At 37.7% G+C, this 21,907-nt stretch overlaps 1 protein-coding gene across 1 annotated transcript in view; it reads left to right on the top strand.

Annotated features, from left to right (window-relative positions):
- RNF180 (ring finger protein 180) overlaps positions 1-21,907 on the top strand; it is a 279,926-nt gene that overhangs the window by 64,403 nt on the left and 193,616 nt on the right. Inside the window, exon 5 of the mRNA XM_007445646.1 lies at positions 804-839. Coding sequence (XP_007445708.1) covers positions 804-839 — 36 coding nt within the window. The remainder of the gene's footprint in view (positions 1-803; positions 840-21,907) is intronic.

Genomic DNA, 21,907 nt, shown 5'->3' with positions numbered 1-21,907 from the left:
TTTTTTTTTTTTTTTTTTTTTGCGGTACGCGGGCCTCTCACTGCTGTGGCCTCTCCCATTGCAGAGCATAGGCTGTGGACACACAGGCTCAGCGGCCATGGCTCACAGGCCCAGCTGCTCCGCGGCACGTGGAATCTTCCTGAACCGGGGCACGAACCCATGTCCCCTGCATCGGCAGGCGGACTCTCAACCACTGCGCCACCAGGGAAGCCCCGCAAACCCTTTTTTTATTCAACACAGTCTTTTTGGTTTTGGTTTTCTCTTTTAATTATCATGCAATAAAGCTGATTTATTCTTGGCATACAGCATTATAATTTAAACATATGTATAGATTCATATAATAACCACCACAGTGGGGGTCCAGAACAGTTCCATCAGCCCCACCCCAAATTTCCCTTGTGCCTTTATAATTGTGCCATGATTATATCTTTATAATCACACCCTTGTCCCATCCCTAATTCCTGAAGACCACTGATCTGTTCTCCATTACTTTAGTTTGTCTTTTTGATAATTTTATAAAATAATGTAATGTTATAAAATTAGAACATATAGTATATAATGTTTTGAGACTGGCTTCTTTTTACTTAGCATAATTACCTGTGAGATTCATCCAAGTTGTTGCATGTATCTCTAGTTTGTTATTCTTATTCCTTAATAGTATTCCATTGTATGAATGAACCACAGTTTATCCATTTACTTGTTGAGCAGAAGTAGGTTATTCCAGGTTTTGGCAATTATGAATAGAGCTGTTATAAACATTCATGTACAGGTTTTTGTGTGAACCTAAGCTTTCGTTTCTCTAGGGTAAATGTCCAGGAGTGGGATTGCTGGATCATATGGTAAGTAACTGTCAAATTGTTTTTCTGAATGGCTATACTATTTTGTATTCCAAGCAGCAATGTATGAGAGTTCCTTTTGCAGTGTATCCTCACAAACACCTGGTACTCTTAAAATTCTGACATTAATAGATACATAGTGGTATCACATTTTGGTTTTAGTTTGCATTTCCCTAATGACATTTCCCTAATGATGTTCACCATTTTTCAAGTGCATATTTTGTCATTTATATATATTGTTTAGTGAAGTATCTTTTCAAATCTTTTAGTCATTTTCTTAATTGGGTTGTGTTCTTTGTGTTGAATTTTGAAAGTTCTTTATATACTTTGGATGTATGTCCTTCACTGAGTACGTGATTTGTAAAGATTATCTCCCAGTCTGTAGCTTGTACTTTTATTCTCTCAGAAAGAATTTTTTTTCCTATAGAAGAAACATTTAATTTTGATGAAGTCCAGTTTCGCAAATTTATTTTTAATGGATCATGCTTTTGGTGTCCTATCTAAGAACTCTTTGCCTAACCCTAGGTTATGAAGATTTTCTCCTATGGTTTCTTATAAAAGTTATATAGTTTTAAGTTTTATATTGAGAATTATGCCTCATTTTGAGTTTTTTTTAATAAGGTGTGCGATTTAGGTTGAGGTCCCTTGTTTTGCATAGAGATGCTTGATTGTTCCAGAACTATTTGTTGAAAACACTGTCCTTTCTCCGTTGAAATGCTTTTTCAGCTTTGTCAGAAATCATCTGGCTCTATATGTGTGGTCTTTTTCTGGACTCTCTATTCTGTTCAGTTTATTTCTCTGTCTCTCCCTTTGCCAATAGACCTCTTTCTTGTTTATTGTAGCTTTATACTAAGTCATTAAAATAGGGTATTGTGATTCCTCCAACCTTATTTTTCATTTTCAAAATTGTTTTATTCTAGTTCCTTTGCCTTTCCATATAAAATTTAGACTCAACATTTTTATCTTTACAAAAAGTAGATCAACTTGGGGAGAACCAAAATCTTTACTGTGTTTATTTTTCCAGTCCATGAACATGATATGTCTCTCCTTTTATTTAGGTCTTTGATTTCTTTCATCAGTATTTTGCAGTTTTCAGCATTCAGAATGTGTACATATAGTTAGATTTATACCTAAGTATTTACTTTTTCTGTTATTGTTAATTTAAAAAATTGTTTTGATTTATAATTGTATTTCGCTAGTTTACAGAAACATAATTGATTTTGTTTTGACTTTATATCTTGTGCTGTTGATAGTACAGATCTTTGACATCTCTTGTCAGATTTATCCCTAAGTATTTATATTTTTATACTGTTTATACTGTTGGTAAATAGTATTATTTTATTAAATCTTAATTTCCATTTGTTCATGAATAATATATAGAAATACAATTGATTTTTGGTGTTGATCTTATATCTTACAACCTTTCTAATTTTACCTATCAGGAATAGCAGGGGTTTTGTAGATTTCCCTGGGTTTTCTACTTAGATGATCATGTCTGCAAATAAAAAGTCTTACTTCTTCCTTTCCAATTTGATTGTTTCTTTTTTTGTGTTATTGAGTGAGCTAGAACATCTAGTACAGTGTTGAGTAGAAGTGATGAGAGCAGGTATCCTTGTCTTTTTCCTGATGTTAGGAGGAAAGCACTCAGTCTTTCACCATTAAGTATTATGTTAGGTATGGGTTTTAGGTAGATGCCCTTTATCAGGCTGAGGAAGTTTTCTTCTATTCCTAGTTTGCTGGAAGTTTTATCATGAGTGGATGTTGAATTTTGTTCAATGCTTTTTCTGTATGAACTGATATGATTATGTGTTTTTAATGTGAATATTAAGTGATTATCAGATATTGAGCCAGTGTTTCATTCCCACAGTAAATACTTTGTTATGTTGTATTTTTCTTTCTGTATATTGCTGGATACTACTTGCCAGTATTTTTTGAGAGTTTTTTTAGTTTCTTTGTTTTTTTGCCTCTGTACATGAAGGATTTTATCCTGATGCTTACTCTGTTTTTGTACAGTCTTTTTCTAATTTGATATCATAGTAGTGCTGGCCTTATAAAATGAATTAAGAATTGTTCTTTCCTGTTGTGTTTTATGGAAAATATTGTGAAAAATTAATATTTCTTTTCCTTAAATATTTGGTAATGAAACTACCTGGGCCTGGAGGTTTTGGGGGTGGGTGTGGGTGAAGGAGGTGAATTTAACTATGAATTCAGTTTCTTTAATGTTTATAGGACAATTCAGGTTGTCTATTTCATATTGGATAATTTTGGTAGTTGTTTTCAATGAATTATCTAAGTTGTTGAAAATATGTGTGTAGAATGTTCATAGTATTCCCTTATTATCCCTTTAATGTCTGTTGGGTCTGTAATGATATCCCCTTTTCAATCCTGATAATAGCAATTTGTGTCTTGTCTCTCCTCTCCCCGCCTCCCCTCGCCTCTTGCTTTTAGTTTTGCTAGAGGTTTATCAATTTTACTGATCTTTTCAAAGAACCAGCTTTTGATTTCAATTATATTTTTCTATTACTTTTTGTTTTCAAAGTCATTGATTTCTGGTCTTACTTTTATTACTGACTTCCTTCTGCTTGCTTTGACTTTATTTTCCTTTCTCTTATAAAATATTTTTAATAGGAGAAACTTTAATGGGAGAAGTTTTCGATTGGAAATCCTTTTTTATCTCATCTAAGCATTTATTTCTATAAATTTCCCTTTAGTTACTGCATGAGCTACAACCCATGACTTTTATGTTGTGTTTTTAATTCAATTCAAACTGTTTTCTAAGTTCCTTTGAGACTTTTGTTGGCCCACGTAGTTTGTCTAAGTGGCTAGTATAATCATGCAAAGACTGAAATATTAGCATTCTGAGGAAATTTTAAAACTTCATCCTGTGGAAGAATATTTCTTCCTCTGGATTGAGAGAATGTAAAGCTGCCACTAGTTTAGCTGTATAATATTTTAAAATAATTCTATTTAAACATTTTGTTTGTCCTGCTGTGTTGACGTTTTTTAACCTTGAGCTTATTTAATACGAATAAAAGAAAATGTCTCTTTAAAACCCACAGGAAACTATTGTGAAAAGAGTTTACCTTACATTTCTGTGGCATGTTGTGCATGAAAATATAAAATAATTGACCAAGTATCATGGTTTTTACTAAATCAGTGAACCATCTACAATGATTATATTGCATTGTTCTGAGTTAACTAAATGAGTTAAGACTACTTGTATTATTACGAGAGTGTGATTTAGGCACTGGGGAGAATATAGGTCAATAAATTATATTAAAGACCTACTCATATGTGTTTACCTAGAGAAGGTATGCATTTTCCACAAAGGCATTGTTTCATTTTCCTGGATTTGCACATAGGGATAATTTTTCACAGATTTTGAAGGAGTCCACCTAATCTTTTATCACTTGATTCATCATGTTGAAATCATACACAAATCATATTCTACATATATTTTTGGTTATATTTTTAAAATAAAATTTTTGTGCTTCTGAATCATAATAGTAATTCATGTATTGAACAGTTATTCCCCATTTGTTCTGTTTCTAAAGAAGAAAATTAATGGTTTATTGAAATAAAAAGCTTCAATAATGAAAACAATTAAAATTTTAATTAGATGACACATTTTACTGGAATTTTCCATCGTGTGTGTGTGTGTGTGTATATATATATATATATATACACACACACACACACACACACACACACAAACACCCACCACACACAATTCTTTATCTGTTCACCTCTTGATGGACACTTAGGTTGCTTTCGTATCTTGGCTGTAGTATATATGCTGCTGTGAAGATTGGGGTGTGTGTATCTTTTTGAATTAGTGTTTTTGTTTTCTTCAGATATGTACCCAAGAATGGAATTGCTGGTTCATATGGTAGTTTTATTTTTAGTTTTTTGAGAAACCTCCATACTGTTTTCCATAGTGCCTGCACCAATTTTCATTCTCAGCAGGAGTGCACTGAGGGTTCCCTTTTTTTTTTTTTTTTTTTTTTTTTGCGGTACGCAGGCCTCTCACTGTTGTGGCCTCTCCCATTGTGGAGCATAGGCTCCGGACGCGCAGGCTCAGCGGCCATGGCTCACGGGCCCAGCCGCTTCTCGGCATGTGGGATCTTCCCGGACTAGGGTACGAACCCGCGTCCACTGCATCAGCAGGTGGACTCTCAACCACTGCGCCACCAGGGAAGCCCTGAGGGTTCCGTTTAATCCACATCCTTCCTAACATGTGTTATTTATGGTCTTTTTGATGATAGCCATTCTGACAGGTGTAAGGTGATACCTCATTGTGGTTTTGATTTGTCTGATGATTAGCAGTGTTGAGCATCTTTTCATGTGCCTGTTGGCCATCTGTATATCTTCTTTGGAAAAATATCTATTCAGGTCTTCTGCCCATTTTTTGATTGGGTAGTTTGGTTTTTTGTTTGTTTGTTTTGCAATACGTGGGCCTCTCACTGTTGTGGCCTCTCCTGTTGCGGAACACAGGCTCCAGATGCACAGGCTCAGCGGCCATGGCTCACAGGCCCAGCCACTCCGTGGCATGTGGGATCTTCCCGGCCCAGGGCACGAACCCGTGTCCCCTGCATCGGCAGGTACACTCTCAACCACTACACCACCAGGGAAGCCCCAGTAGTTTGGTTTTTTGATATTGAGTTAAATGAGCTGTTTATATATTTTGGATATTAACCCCTTATTGGTCATATCATTTGCAAATTCTTTTTTCCTATTCAGTAGATTGTCTTTTCTTTTCTTTTTTTTTTTTGATGGTTTCTTTTGCTGTGCAAAAGCTTTTAAGTTTAATTAGGTCCTGTTTATTTTTGCTTTTATTTCTTTTGCCTTAGGAGACTGATCCCTCAGAATGTTACAATTTGTGTCAAAAAGTATTCTGCCTATGTTCTTTTCTAGGAGTTTTGTAGTTTAAAGTCATACATTTAGGTCTTTAATCCATTTTGAGTTTAATTTTGTATATGGTGTGAGAAAGTGTTCTAATTTCATTCTTTTACATGGATAAGTCCAGTTTTCCCAGCACCACTTGTTGAAGAGACTGTGTTTTCTCTATTGTATATTCTTGCATCCTTTGTGGTAGAGTAATTGACCTTAGGTGCATGGGTTTATTTCTGGGCTCTTTGTTCTGTTGATCTACATGTCTTTTTTTGTGTCAGTACCATTCTGTTTTGATTACTGTAGCTTTGTAGTATTGTCTGAAATCAGCTTTGCTCTTTTTTTCTCAAGATTGCTCTGGCAATTTGAGGTCTTTTGAGGTTCCAGATAAATTTTAGGATTATTTGTTCTAGTTCTGTGAAAAATGTCATGGGTATTTTGTTAGGGATTGCATTAAATCAGTAGATTGCCTTGGGTAGTGTGGTAATTTTAATAATATTATTTCTTCCAATCCATGAACATGGGATCTTTCCATTTATTTGTATCATCTTCAGTTTCTTTCTTCAGTGTTGCATGGTTTTCAGACTACAGGTCTTTCACCTCCTTGGTTAACTTTATTCCTAGGAATTTTACTCTTTTTGATGAAAATTTAAATAGAATTGTTTTCTTGCTTTCTCTCTCTGATAGTTCATTATTCGTGTATAGAAAAGAACAGATTTTTATATATTAATCTTGTATTCTACAACTTTACTGAATTCACTTATTCTTGTAGTTTTTGATGGAGACATTAGGATTTTCTGTATATACTACCATGTGATCTGCAAATAATGACAGTTTTACTTCTTCCCTTCTAATTTGGATGCCTTTTCTTTTCTTTTTTTTCCTTGCCTGATTCCTTTGGCTCTGTTAAAAAGGAGCAGTGAGAGTGAGTATCCTTGTCTTGTTCCTGATTTTAGAAGAAAAGCTTTTAGCTTTTTACTGTTAAATATGATGTTAGCTGTGGGTTTGTAATAAACAGCCTTTATAATGTTGAGATTTGTGTCCTGTAGACCTAATTTGATGAGATTTTATCATGAATGGGTGTTGTCAAATGCTTTTTCTGCATTTATTGAGATGATAGTGTGACTTTTATCCTTCATTTGGTTAATGTGGTGTGTCACATTGACTGATTTCTGGGTATTGAACCATCCTTTCACTCCTGGAATAAATCCCACTTGATCATGGTTTTTAATCCTTTTTATGTATCATTGAATTTGGTTTATCAGTATTTTGTTGAAGATTTTACATCTGTATTCATCAGAGATAAAGGCCTCTAATTTTGGTGGGGTTTTTTTGTAGTTTTTTGGTCTGGTTTTGATATCGGGTAATTATGGCCTTATAGAATGAATTTGAGAGTGTTCCATTTTCTTCAGTTTTTTTGGAATAGTTTGAGAAAGATAGGTATTAGCTCTTACTTATATGTTTGCTAGAATTCCCCTGTAAAGCTATCTGGTTCTAGACTTTTGTTTGCTGGGAGTTTTTTTTTTTATTATTACAAAGTCAGTTCTACTACTAGTGATTGGTCTGTTCTGATTGTCTATTTCTTCTTGATTCAGTCTTTGAAGGTTGCATGTTTCTAGAAACTTGTTCATTTCTTCTAGGTTTTCCAGTTTTTTGGCATATAGCTGTAGTATTCTCTTATTTTTTGTGTCTCTGTCATACTGGATGTTATTTGTCCTTTTTCATGTCTTATTTTGTTTATTTGGGTCCTCTCTTTTATTGTTGTTGATGAGACTGTCTAAAGGCTTATCAACTTTATGTTTTCAAAAAACAGCTCTTGGTTTCATTGGTTTTTCTTCTTTTTTGCCTCTCTTTTATTTATGTTCTTGTTAATCTCTATTATTTCCTTCTTTCTGCTGATTTTATACTTGTTTATACTTCTTTTTCTAATTACTTTAGATGGTAGGTTAGGTTGTTTAATTGAGATTTTTCTCATTTCTTGAAATAGACCTATATCACTATAAGCTTCTCTCTTAGAACTTCTTTTGGTGCATGCCATGGATTTTGGAAGGTTGCGGAGTTATTTTCATTTGTCTTGAGGTATTTTCTGATTTTCTCTTTGATTTATCATTGACCCATTTTTTTTTTTTAGTAGCATTTTGTTTAGTCTCCATGTATTTTTGTGTTTTTACCATTTTTCTTCCTGCAGTTAATTTCTGGTTTCATTCTGTGTTGCCAGAAAAAATACTTGGTATAATTTATATCCTCTTAAATTTGTTGAGACTTATTTGTGGCAAAGTATGTAATATATCCTGGAGAATGTTCCATTTGCACTTGAATGTGTTTTCTGCTGTGTTTGGTTGAAATGTCCTATAGATATCTATTAAGCCCAACTGGTCTAATGTGTCTTTTAGGACTGCTTTTCCCATATTGATTTTCCCATATTTCCCATATTGATTTTCTGTCTGAATGATCTCTCCAATTATGTAAGTGGGTGGTTAAAGTCTCCTACTATTACTGTATTATTGTCAGTTTCTCTCTTTATGTCTGTTAATATTTGCTTTATATATGTAGATGCTCCTATTTTAGATATGTATATGTTAGTGAGTTTTATATACAGTTCTTGTATTGATTCCTTTTTCATTATATAAAGCCCTTCTTTTTGTTATACACTTTGTTTTACTGTCTACTTTGTCTCATATGAGTTTTGCTACCCCAGCATTCTTGTTGCTATTTACATGAAATATCTTTTTCCAGCCTCTCACTTTCAGACTATATGTGTGTTTAGCTCAGAAGTGAGTCTCTTGTAGTCAGCAGATAGATGGCTCTTGTTATTTGTAACCAGTCAGCCCTCTCTGTGTCTCTTGATTGGAGCATTTAGTCCACTGACATTTACAGTGATTTTTAATATGTAGGTACTTACTGCCATTTTGTTACTTGTCTTCTGGTAGTTTTTGTAGTTCCTCTCTGTTCTACTTTTAGTCTCTTCCCTTGTGGTTTAATTATTTTTTAGTGGTATGCTTATGTTCCTTTCTATCTGGTTTTTGTATTTTTATTGTAGGTTTTTGATCTGTGGTTATCTTGGGGTTCATATGTGTTAACTAATATTTCTATTTATTTTTCAAAACTGGTTGAAATTTAAGGTAAAACACATTCTAGAAGGTCTACATTTTTCACTCCCCTCCCCCACATTTTTTTTTTAACATCTTTATTGGAGTATAATTGCTTTACAGTGGTGTGTTGGTTTCTGCTTTATAACAAAGTGAATCAGTTATACATATACATATGTCCCCAATCTCTTCCCTCTTGCATCTCCCACCCTCCAACCCTCCGTATCCCACCCCTCTAGGTGGTCACAAAGCACCGAGCTGATCTCCCTGTGCTATGCAGCTGCTTCCCACTAGCTATCTATTTTACGTTTCGTAGTGTATCTATGTCCATGCCACTCTCTCACTTTGTCCCATCTTACCATTGCCCCTCCCTGTATCCTCAAGTCCATTCTCTAGTAAGTCTGCATCTTTATTGCTGTCTTGCCCCTAGGTTCTTCTGACCATTTTTTTTTCTTTTCTTTAGATTGCATATATATGTGTTAGCATATGTTATTTGTTTTTCTCTTTCTGACTTACTTCACTCTGTATGACAGTCTCTAGGTCCATCCACCTCACTACAAATAACTCAGTTTCATTCCTTTTTATGGCTGAGTAATATTCCATTGTATATATGTGCCACATCTTCTTCTTCCATTCATGTGTTGATGGACACTTAGGTTGCTTCCATGTCCTGGCTATTGTAAATAGAGCTGCAATGAACATTTTGGTACATGACTCTTTTTGAATTATGGTTTTCTCAGGGTATATGCCCAGTAGTGGGATTGCTGGGTCGTATGGTAGTTCTATTTGTAGTTTTTTAAGGAACCTCCATACTGTTCTCCATAGTGGCTGTATCAATTTGCATTCCCACCAACAGTGCAAGAGTGTTCCAGTTTCTCCACATCCTCTCCAGCATTTATTGTTTCTAGATTTTTTGATGATGACCATTGTGACTGGTGTGAGGTAATACCTTATTGTAGTTTTGATTTGCATTTCTCTAATGATTAATGATGTTGGGCATTCTTTCATGTGTTTGTTGGCAATCTGTGTATCTTCTTTGGAGAAATGTCTATTTAGGTCTTCTGCCCATTTTTGGATTGGGTTGTTTGTTTTTTGTTGTTGAGCTGCATGAGCTGCTTGTAAATTTTGGAGATTAATCCTTTGTCAGTTGCTTCATTTGAAAATATTTTCTCCCAATCTGAGGGTTGTCTTTTGGACTTGTTTATGGTTTCCTTTACTGTGCAAAAGCTTTTAAGTTTCATTAGGTCCCATTTGTTTATTTTTGTTTTTATTTCCATTTCTCTAGGAGGTGTGTTGAAAAGTATCTTGCTGTGATTTATGACATAGAGTGTTCTGCCTATGTTTTCCTCTAAGAGTTTGATAGTGTCTGGCCTTACATTCAGGTCTTTAAACCATTTTGAGTTTATTTTTGTGTATGGTATTAGGGAGTGTTATAAGTTAATTCTTTTTTTTTTTTTTTTTTTTGCGGTGTGCGGGCCTCTCACCACTGTGGCCTCTCCCATTGTGGAGCACAGGCTCTGGATGCACAGGCTCAGCGGCCATGGCCCCTGGGCCCAGCCACTCCACAGCATGTGGGATCCTCCCAGACCGGGGCACGAACCCATGTCCCCTGCATCGGCAGGTGGACTCCCAACCACTGCGCCACCAGGGAAGCCCTAATTTCATTATTTTACATGTAGCTGTCCAGTTTTCCCAGCACCACTTATTGAATAGGCTGTCTTTTCTCCCTGTATATACTTTGCCTGCTTTATCAAAGATAAGGTGACCATAGGTGTGTGGTTTCATCTCTGGGCTTTCTATCCATTCCATTGATCTATATTTCTCTTTTTGTGCCAGTACCATACTGTCTTGATTACTGTAGCTTTGTAGTATAGTCTGAAGTCACAGAGCCTTATTCCTCCAGCTCTGTTTTTCGTTCTCAAGATTGCTTTGGCTATTCAGGGGTCTTTTGTGTTTCCATACAAATTCTGAATTTCTTTTTTTGTTCTCAAGATTGCTTTGGCTATTCGGGGTCTTTTGTGTTTCCATACAAATTGTGAAATTTTTTGTTCTAGTTCTGTGAAAAATGCCACTGGTAGTTTGTTAGGGATTGCATTGAATCTGTAGATTGCTTTGAGTAGTATAGTCATTTTCACAATGTTAATTCTTCCAATCCAAGAACATGGTATATCTCTCCATCTATTTGTATCATCTTTAATTTCTTTCATCAGTGTCTTATAATTTTCTTCATACAGGTCTTTTGCCTCCTTAGGTAGGTTTATTCCTAGATATTTTATTCTTTTTGTTGCAATGGTAAATGGGAGTGTTTTCTTGATTTCACTTCAGATGTTTCACCATTAGTGTATAGGAATGCCAGAGATTTCTGTGCATTAATTTTGTATCCTGCTACTTTACCAAATTCATTGATTAGCTCTAGTAGTTTTCTGGTAGCATCTTTAGGATTCTCTATGTATAGTATCATGTCATCTGCAAATAGTGACAGCTTTACTTCTTCTTTTCCAATTTGGATTCCTTTTATTTCCTTTTCTTCTCTGATTGCTGTGGCTAAAACTTCCAAAACTATGTTGAATAACAGTGGTGAGAGTGGGCAACCTTGTCTTGTTCCTGATCTTAGTGGAAATGCTTTCAGATTTTCACCATTGAGGGCGATGTTGGCTGTGGGTTTGTCATATATGGCCTTTATTATGTTGAGGAAAGTTCCCTCTATGCCTACTTTCTGCAGGGTTTTTATCATAAATGGATGTTGAATTTTGTCAAAAGCTTTCTCTGCATCTATTGAGATGATCATATGGTTTTTCTCCTTCAATTTGTTAATATGGTGTATCATGTTGATTGATTTGCATATATTGAAGAATCCTTGCATTCCTGGAAAAATCCCCACTTGATTATAGTGTATGATCCTTTTAATGTGCTATTGGATACTGTTTGCTAGTATTTTGTTGAGGATTTTTACATCTATGTTCATCAGTGATATTGGCCTGCAGTTTTTTTGCTTTGTGACATCTTTGTCTGGTTTTGATATCAGGGTGATGGTGGCCTCTTAGAATGAGTTTGGGAGTGTTCCTCCCTCTGCTATATTTTGGAAGAGTTTGAGAAGGAAAGGTGTTAGCTCTTCTCTAAATGTTTGATAGAATTTGCCTGTGAAGCCATCTGGTCCTGTGCTTTTGTTTGTTGGAAGGTTTTAATCACATTTTCAATTTCAGGGCTTGTGATTGGTCTGTTTATATTTTCTATTCCTTCCTGGTTCAGTCTTGGCAGGTTGTGCATTTCTAAGAATTTTTCCATTTCTTCCAGGTTGTCCATTTTATTGGCATATAGTTGATTGTATTAAACTCTCATGATTCTTTGTATTACTGCAGTGTCAGTTGTTTCTTCTCCTTTTTCATTTCTAATTCTATTGATTTGAGTCTTCTCCCTTTTTTTCTTGCTAAGTCTGGCAAATGGTTTACCAATTTATCTTCTCAAAGAACTAGTTTTTAGTTTTATTGATCTTTGCTATCATTTCCTTCATTTCTTTTTCATTTATTTCTGATCTGATCTTTATGCTTTCTTCCCTTCTGCTAACTTGGGGGTTTTCTTGTTCTTCTTTCTCCTCTTGCTTTAGGTGTAAGGGTAGGTTGTTTATTTGATATGTTTCTTGTTTCTTGAGTTAGGATTTTATTGCTATAAACTTCCTTCTTAGAACTGCTTTTGCTGCTTCCCATAGGTTTTGGGTCGTTTTGTTTTCATTGTCATTTGTTTCTAGGTATTTTTTGATTTCCTTTTTGATTTCTTCAGTGATCTCTTGGTTATTAATTAGTGTGTTGTTTAGCGTCCATGTGTTTGTATGTCTTACAGATTTTTTCTGTAATTCATATCTAGTCTTACAGCGTTGTGGTCAGAACATATACTTGATATGATTTCAATTTTCTTAAATTTACCAAGGCTTGATTTGTGACCCAACATATTATCTATCCTGGAGACTATTCCATGAGCACTTGAGAAGAATGTGTATTCTGTTGTTTTTGGATGGAATGTCGTATAAATATCAATTAAATCCATCTTCTTTAATGTATCATTTTAAACTTGTGTTTCCTTATTTATTTTCATTTTGGACGATCTGTCTATTGGTGAAAGTGGGGTGTTAAAGTCCCCTACTATGATTGTGTTACTGTTGATTTCCCCTTTTATGACTGTTAGTATTTGCCTTATATATTGTGGTGCTCCTGTGTTGGGTGCATAAATATTTACAATTGTTATATCTTCTTGGATTGATCCCTTGATTATTATGTAGTGTTCTTGTTTGTCTGTTGTAATAGTCTTTGTTTTGAAATCTATTTTGCCTGATGTGAGAATTGCTACTCCATCTTTCTTTTGATTTCCATTTGCATGGAATATCTTTTTCCATCCCCTCACTTTCACTCTGTATGTGTCCCTAGGTCTGAAGTGGGTTTCTTGTAGACAGCATATATATGGGTCTTGTTTTTGTATCCATTCAGCCAGTCTTTGTCTTTTGGTTGGAGCATTTAATCCATTTACATTTAAAGTAATTATCGATATGTATGTTCCTGTTACCAGTTTCTTAATTGTTTTGGGTTTATTATTGTAGGTCTTTTCCTTCTCTTGTGTTTCCTGCCTGGAAAAGTTCCTGTAGCATTTGTTGTAAAGCTGATTTGGTGGTGCTGAATTCTCTTAGCTTTTGCTGGTTTGTAAAGCTTTTAATTTCTCCATCAAATCTGAATGAGGGGGCTTCCCTGGTGGCGCAGTGGTTGAGAGTCTGCCTGCCGATGCAGGGGACATGGGTTCGTGCCCCGGTCCGGGAGGATCCCACATGCCGCGGAGCGGCTGGGCCCGTGAGCCATGGCCGCTGAGCCTGCGCGTCCGGAGCCTGTGCTCCGCAACGGGAGAGGCCACAACAGTGAGAGGCCCCGCGTACCGCAAAAAGAAAAAAAAAAAAAAAAAAAATCTGAATGAGATCCAGCTGGGTAGAGTAATCTTGGTTGTAGGTTTTTCTCCTTCATCACTTAAATATGTTCTACCACTCCCTTCTGACTTGGACAGTTTCTGCTGAAATATCAGCTGTTAACCTTATGAGGATTCCCTTATTTGTTATTTGTTGTTTTTCCCTTGTTGCTTTTAATATTCTTTTTATTTTTGATAGTTTGATTAATATGTGTCTTGGCATGTTTCTCCTTGGATTTATCCTGTATGGGACTCTCTGTTCTTCCTGGACTTGATTAACTCTTTGCTTAGGGAATTTTTCAACTATAATCTCTTCAAATTTTTTCCCAGTCCTTTTCTTTTTCTCTTCTTCTTCTGTGACCCCTATAATTCGAATGTTGGTGCATTTAATGTTGTCCCAGAGGTCTGTGAGACTGTCCTCAATTCTTTTCATTCTTTTTTCTTTATGCTGCTCTCCAGTAGTTATTTCCACTATTTTATCTTCCAGGTCACCTATCTGTTCCTCTGCCTCAGTTATTCTGCTATTAATCCCTTCTAGAGAATTTTTTATTTCATTTATTGCATTTTTCATCATTGTTTGTTTGCTTTTAGTTCTTCTAGCTCCTTGTTAAATGTTTCTTGTATTTTTTCCATTCTGTTTCCAAGATTTTTGATCATCTTTGGTATCATTATTCTGAATCCTTTTACAGGTAAACTGCCTATTTCCTCTTCATTTGTTAGGTCTGGTTGGTTTTTGCCTTGTTTCTTCATCTGCTATGTGTTACTCTGTCTTCTCATTTTGCTTAACTTACTGTGTTTGGGGTCTCCTTTTCGCAGGCTGCAGGTTCATTGTTTCTGGTGATTTTGGTGTCTGCCCCCAGTGCATGAGGTTGGTTCAGTGGGTTGTGTCAGCTTCCTGGTGGAGGGAACAAGTGCCTGTTTTCTGGTGGATGAGGCTGGATCTTTTCTTTCTGGTGGGCAGGTTCATGTCTGGTGGTGTGTTTTGGGGTGTCTGTAGCCTTATTATGATTTTAGGCAGCCTCTGTACCAATTGTTGGGGTTGTGTTCGTGTCTTGCTAGTTGTTTGGCATAGAGTGTCCCGCACTGTAGCTTGCTAGTCGTTCAGTGGAGCTGGGTCTTTGCGATAAGATGGAGATCTCTGGAAGATTTTCGTCATTTGATATTACGTGGAGCTGGGAGGTCTCTTGTGGACTAGTGTCTTGAAGTTGGCTCTCCCACGTCAGTGGCACAGCCATGACGCCTGGCTGGAGCACCAAGAGCCTGTCCTCCACACGGCTCAGAATAAAACAGAGGGGAAAAAAAAGAAAGAAAGAAAAGAAAGAAAGAAGGAAGAAGGTAAAATAAAATAATTAAAATAAATAAAAAATAATTTTTAAGGAAAAAAAATTTTTAAGTAATACAAAATGGAGAGACAGAACCCTAGGACAAATGGTAAAAGGAAAGCTGTACAGACAGAATCACACACAGAAGCATACACATACTCACAAAAAGAGAAGAAGGGAAAAAATACATATATATTGTTGCTCCCAAAGTCCACCTCCTCAAATTGGGATGATTCGTTGTCTATTCAGATATTCCACAGATACATCAAGTTGATTGTGGAGATTTAATCTGCTGCTCCTGAGGCTGCTGGGAGAAATTTCCCTTTCTCTTCTTTGTTCGCAGAGCTCCAGGGGTTCAGCTTTGGATTTGGACCCACCTCTGTGTGTAGGTCGCCTGAGGGCATCTGTTCTTCACTCAGACAGGATGGGGTTAAAGGAGCAGCTGATTCAGGAGCTCTGGCTCACTCAGGCCAGAGAGAGGGAGGGCTACAGATGCGGGGAGAGCCTGCGGGCAGCAGAGGCTGGCGTGACGTTGCCCCAGCCTGAGGTGCGCCGTGCGTTCTCCCGGGGAAGTTGTCTCTGGATCACGGGACCCTGGCAGTGGCGGGCTGCATAGGCTCCCGGGATGTGTGGATAGTGACCTGTGTTTGCACACAGGCTTCTTGGTGGTGGCAGCAGCAGCCTTAGCGTCTCATGCCCGTCTCTGGGGTCTGTGCTGTTAGCCGCGGCTCGCGCCCATCTCTGGAGCTCCTTTAAGTGACACTCTTAGTCCCCTCTCCTCGCGCACCGGGAAACAAAGAGGCAAGAAAAAGTCTCTTGTCTCTTCGGCAGGTCCAGACTTTTCCCCGGACTCCCTCCCGGCTAGCCGTGGCGCACTAGCCCCCTTCAGGCTGTGTTCACGCTGCTGACCCCAGTCCTCTCCCTGGGATCCAACCAAAGCCTGAGCCTCAGCTCTCAGCCCCAACCCATCCTGGCGGGTGAGCAGAGAAGCCTCTAAGGCTGGTGAGTGCCGGTCGGCACCGTTCCTCTGTGCGGGAATCTCTCCGCTTTGCCCTCCGCACCCCTGTGGCTGCGCTCTCCTCCATGGCTCTGAAGCTTCCCCCCTCCACCCTCTGTCTCCACCAGTGAAGGGGCTTCCTAGTGTGTGGAAACCTCTCCTCCTTCACAGCTCTCTACCACTGGTGCAGGTCCCATCCCTATTCTATTGTCTCTTGTTTTTTCTTTTTTTTTTTGCCCTATCCAGGTACATGGGGAGTTCCTTGCCTTTTGGGAGGTCTGAGGTCTTCTGCCAACCTTCAGCAGGTGTTCTGTAGGAGTTGTTCCACATGTAGATGTATTTCTGATTTATTTTGCAGAGGAAGGTGATCTCTGCGTCTTACTCTTCTGCCACCTTGAAGCTCCTCCCCACAAATTTTGTTTTTGATGACATATTTTATATCCTCATGTTTATCCCTTCACTGTTTATTGTAGTTATAGTTGCTTTTATAATTTTTTGCGTTTTAATCTTCATACTAGCTTATTTAAGTGGTTGATCCGTAGCCTTTACTATATATTTGCATTTACTAGTCAGATTTTTTCCTTTTCTGTAGACTCTTACTTCTCATTTTATCCTTTTATTTTCCTCTTAGATAACAATCTTTCAACATATCTTTTAGGGTAGATTCAGTATTGATGAGCTTTTAATTTTTGTTTGTCTGAAAAGTCCTTTATCTCTCCTTCAATTCAAAATGTTAATCTTGCTTGGTAGAGTATCCCTAGGTTGCAGGTTTTTCCTTTTCAGCACTTTGAGTATATCATGCCATTTCCTTCTGATCTGTAAAATTTCTTCAGAAAAATCAGCCTATAGCTTTATGTGGATTTCATTTATATGACTGTTCTTCTTTTGTTGCCTTTATAATTTTCTCTTTAATTTTCAGTTTTATCCTTTTAAATATGGTATATCTTGCTTTGGGAGCCTCTGCACTTCTTGTACCTTGATATCTGTTTCCATCTTCAGGTTTGGGAAGTTTTCAGCTAAAATTTCATCAAATGCTTTTTTGACCCCCTTCTCTTTCTTCTCCTCTGGGACCCATATAATGCAGACATTGGTATGCTTGATATTGTTGCATATGTCCCTTAAGCTGTTCTCATTTTTTAAATTTGTTTTTCCTTTTGCTGTTCTGATTTGGTGAATTCCATTATTCTATTTTCCAGATCACTTATTTTTTCTTTGTTTCACCTAGTCTGCTATTTGTTCCTTCTAGTGTGATTTTCACTCCAGTTATTGTATTCTTCAGTTCTGATTGATTCTTTTTTATGTTTTCTAGTTCCTTGTTAAAATACTCACAGTGTTTATCCTTTCTTTTCCCTAATGCAGTTAACATTCTTATTACTAATGCTTTGAACTGTCTATCTGGTAAATTTTTTCTGTTTCATTACTTGTTTTTTCAGGGGTTTTCTCTTGCTCTTTCATTTGAAACAAATTCCTTTGTCTTCTCATTTTGCTTAACTGTCTCTCTATGAAATTTGGTGAAACAGTTTCCTATTCCAGTCTTGAAGGGGTGTCCTTGTGTGGGAGCTTCCCTACACAATCTGTGTGTGCCCAGTGGCTTTGGTAGGAGAGCTGGATCTGACATGAGCACAGGTCAAATCTTCTCCCAGGGCAAGCTGGCAACCTTAGTAGGAGGTTCGGCTGGAGATGCAGGAGCTAGAGCCAGAGCCAGGTGTGAGCAGAAGCCCTGAGAGTCAGGTCTGAGCTGGTTCTGTTCACTTTAAGTGTATGCTCTCCTCCCTCCCAGTTCTGGGACCCTTGGCCCAGAGGGGAGCAGTGCTAGAGCTAGAGGGGTGGAGTGGGCACTCATTGTAGGTTGGGCCATGGGTTATGCTGGTCCCAGCCCTATTCAGTGTTTTCTAGTGCAGTTAATGCCATGTCTCCCTGAATGCCAGTAAAGCTCACCCTCTCCTGGTTCAGTTGCTGTTCCAAGTTGAGCCAGCTCCATTACTCACAACTTCACTCTCCTCTCTGTTGTTGCATCCCTTGCCCTAGTGTCAAGCTGTGCCTTGGAGCAAGAGGGGCTGGGTTGGGCCCTCTGTGTGGGTCAGGCTGTGGGCTGTTGTGGTGCCAGGACCAGAGTTCCAGACCACTCCCCATGTACTGCCTCGGCAAGTGCCAGTGATGGCTACCTTTACCCTGTTCAGATACGATGCTGGGTCTGGGCTGGCTCTGACCCTCACAGCTGCACACTTCCCTTGGTTGCTGCAGCCTTTACCCTAGTGTGGACTGTGCCATGGAGCAAGCAGAGCCAGAGCAGGTGCTCAGCTCAGTCTGGGCATGTGCCAGGGTGGGTGTGGGTAACTAGCCAGAGTTCTGGGCAGTTTCAGTTTGCTTCCTTTACCTTGTTTCAGGAGTAAGCAAGTGTGTGCTCATTCTGTGAGAATGGAGCCCAGGTTTCTTACAGCCCTCCTGTGAGTCCCACTGGTTTTCAAACCAGCTAAAGGGATTTATCTTCCTGGAGTCAGAACCCAAGGCTGGTGTGCCCAATATGGGCTTGAACCACACACTCCCCAGGGAAGATCTCTGATCCCATGTAATCTAGCTCCTCTTTTATGTTCCCTCCCAGAGGTGCAGGACCTGACCTGACCACTTCTTTTCCCTTCCTACCCAGTTGTGTGGATCTCTCTTACAGCCATGTTTGTACAAGAGTCTTTCTGCCAGTCTTCAGTTTGTTTTCAGTAAGAATTGCTCCACATGTAGATGTATTTTTGATTTGTTTGTGGTGGAGGTGAGCTCTGTGTCCTCCTACTCTGCCATCCTGATGTCCCCTCAGATTTAAATTTTCTAATGCTTTAGCACAGTTCTCTGTACACAGTAGATGATCAGGAATTTTTTTTTAACAAGGGTTTTTTTTAAATTTTAGAGTAGTTTTACATTTATAGAAAAGTTGTGAAGGTAGTATAGTTTCCATATGTCCCACACTGTTTTCCCTATTATTTATATTTTATGTTAGTATTTTATATTTGTCACAATTAATGAATCAATATTAATAAATTATTTAAACTTCATACTTTAATCAGATTTCCTTAGTTTTTACCTAATATTCTTTTTCTGTTCCAGGATACCATCCAGGGTATCATATTTCATTATATTTAGTTGTCATGTGTCATTAGGCTCCTCTTGGCTTTGACAGTTTCTCAGACTTTCCCTGTTTTTGATGACCTTGACATCTTTGAGGTTACCTAGTTAGGTATGTTGTAGAATGTCCCACAATTAAGGTTGTTTGATCCTTTTCTCATTATTAGACTGGGGTTGTGTGTTGTCTCATGGGTCCCCACGTCCTACCCCCATGTTTGATTATTTACTAAGAGGACTCAGCCTATAGTTGTAGTCATAACTATGTTTTATTTCAGTGTAAGGATACAAACCACAAAGGGAAAATGTGCATGAGGCAAAGTCTAGAAGAAACCAACTGCAAACTTTGAAGAGTCCTCTCCCCATTGAGTTATATAGAATGAACTTAATTCTTCCATCAACTAGTTATAACAACATGTGTGCAATGTTGTGTACCAGGGAAGCTTATTATAGACTCAGTGCCCAGGGTTTTTATTGGGGGTTGGTCGTGTAGACATCTTCTGCCTGGCACATACCAAATTCCAGGCTCCAGAAAGAAAGCAGATGTTCAACATAAAGCATATTGTTTGTGCAAATATTTTAGGCACAGTGAGCCATTGTTATCAATTAGGATGATAGGAGCTCTCCAGAAATTCAGGTTCTCAGATGCCTGCCAAGGGCCAGCCTTTTAAGAACTGATAGGCCTCTACATTAACTCTTTTCTGTACCTTGGTTTTTGGGAGGAAGACCACAGAATTGAAATGCCATTTTCATCACATTACACATCATTTCAAGGATATATACTATCAACATGACTTATTACTATTAATGTTAACTCAGGAATGTTTTGAAACAGGGAAAAATAATAATTATCATACTTATATATTCCTTATGTACTAGTTTCCTATTATTGCTACCACAAATTACCACAAACACAGTAGTTTAAAACCATATTGTTTTACCATCTTATTTTTCTAGAGGTCACAATCTGAAAATGGGTGTTGTAGGGCTAAAAATCAAGGTGTTGGCAGGCCTGCATTCTTTCTGGAGGCTCTAGGGTAGAATCTGTTCCTTACTTTTTCCAGCTTCTAGGGTCTGTCCACATTCCTTGGCTTGTGGCCTCCTTCCATTAATGACATCACTGTAACATCTGCTTCCTTTGTCACATTTTTTCTTTGACCTATTTAAGGGCCCTTGTGATTATATTAGGCCCACCTAGATAATCCAGAGTAATCTTCCCATTTTAAGTTGCTTAACTTAATCACAACTGTCAAGTCCCTTTGACATGTAAGGTAACATAAATTCCATGGATTAGAACATGGACATCTTTGGGGAGCCATTAATCTGCCTACCACATCTTACTATATGCTGGGTGGTTTTCTGATTTATTTACTTCATTTAATCCTACAACATTTTATGAGGTAAGTTCTATTATGGTCACCATTTTATGGATAGAGAAACTGAGGATCAGAGAGGTTAAATAACTATACTAGGCCCACAAACCTAGTATGTGGCAAATCTAGATCCCAAAGTTTATGCTCTTAATCATAATACCGTGGCCTCTCAAGAAAGGATTTTTTTCTCACATATTTTATCATTCTTTGATGATTAACAAAACATCTTATTATTGTATACCGTTATTTTTCATTCATTCTCTTCTTCATTTGACTAATGCCCTTGGATAGCTTACTCTTTGCCAGAAACTATGCTAAGTATTGAGGATACAACAATGAATGAAATATGATCCCTCCCTCAGGGACCTTTGACTGAATGGGGAAGACATCTGTGAACGTCAGTGATCCCTTTCTTATGTTTTTGCAGAAATGCCATATCATAGTGAATTTTGGCCAACAGTTTAGTTATCCAAGCTTTCTTTGGCCAAGACCTTGAGATGCAACTGAGAATCCCAGAGCAGTCACAAAAAACTTGATTGGGAGAGGGTAGCAAGATTGTGCAGAAATGGGAAGATTGATAACAGAGAAAAAAGGAGAAATGGTCAGCTGATGAAGAATTTTGAGTAGTCAGAAACTTATATTTGATTCTGAGGATGGTATGTAGCTGCTGGAGAGTACTGTGTAGCTCCACACTGAGTCCACAGTAGTAGCTCAGTAAATGGTTGCTGAGGGGATGAATTGAACATATGAATGATGTATCCATTGCTTCAGACCTGGAAAATGCTTTAAGTGTGGAGGCTAACAGGCTAACAGTGGTTCCTAACTCTTGATGCAAGTTGGAATCCTCTCAGGAGGTTTTAAAAATTGCAGTGCCTTCTCTGTCAGATTATGTCTTGGTTGGTCTAGACTGGGCATTGTTACATATGTTTGTGTATTTTAAAGTATATATATACTTTCAAGTAATTCCAGTGTAGCCAGGGTTGAGAACTATTGGAAAGAAGAGCTGTCAACAAAAAGGACTTAACAGTTGTTTAGAAGTGATTTGATACAGTCCTTGACAAAGCATTTATTAACAAGAGCAAAGAGAATTTATTCCAATGGATGTTCCAGAGGAAGGGCAACTGGCTAGAATTAGGCTGAGATGAAGAACCATACTGGAGAAGACAAGATATTTTGATCATATACTTTCTAGCACCTCATATAGCTCCTTACATGTAGTAAAACACAGTATAAATACTTATGTCCAGGTAACATTTAGTATATCCAGGTAGCTTTTCTTAGCCTGGTATTAAAAGAATGAGAATTTTGGTTAGGAGCAAGGGGAAGGGAGGGAATTGTTTGGAACAGT

The sequence above is a fragment of the Lipotes vexillifer genome, unplaced genomic scaffold, assembly GCF_000442215.2.
Source record: "Lipotes vexillifer unplaced genomic scaffold, Lipotes_vexillifer_v1.1 scaffold563, whole genome shotgun sequence".
In the NCBI taxonomy this organism is placed as follows: Eukaryota; Metazoa; Chordata; class Mammalia; order Artiodactyla; family Lipotidae; genus Lipotes; species Lipotes vexillifer.
This window is presented reverse-complemented; position numbering and strand designations above follow the sequence as displayed.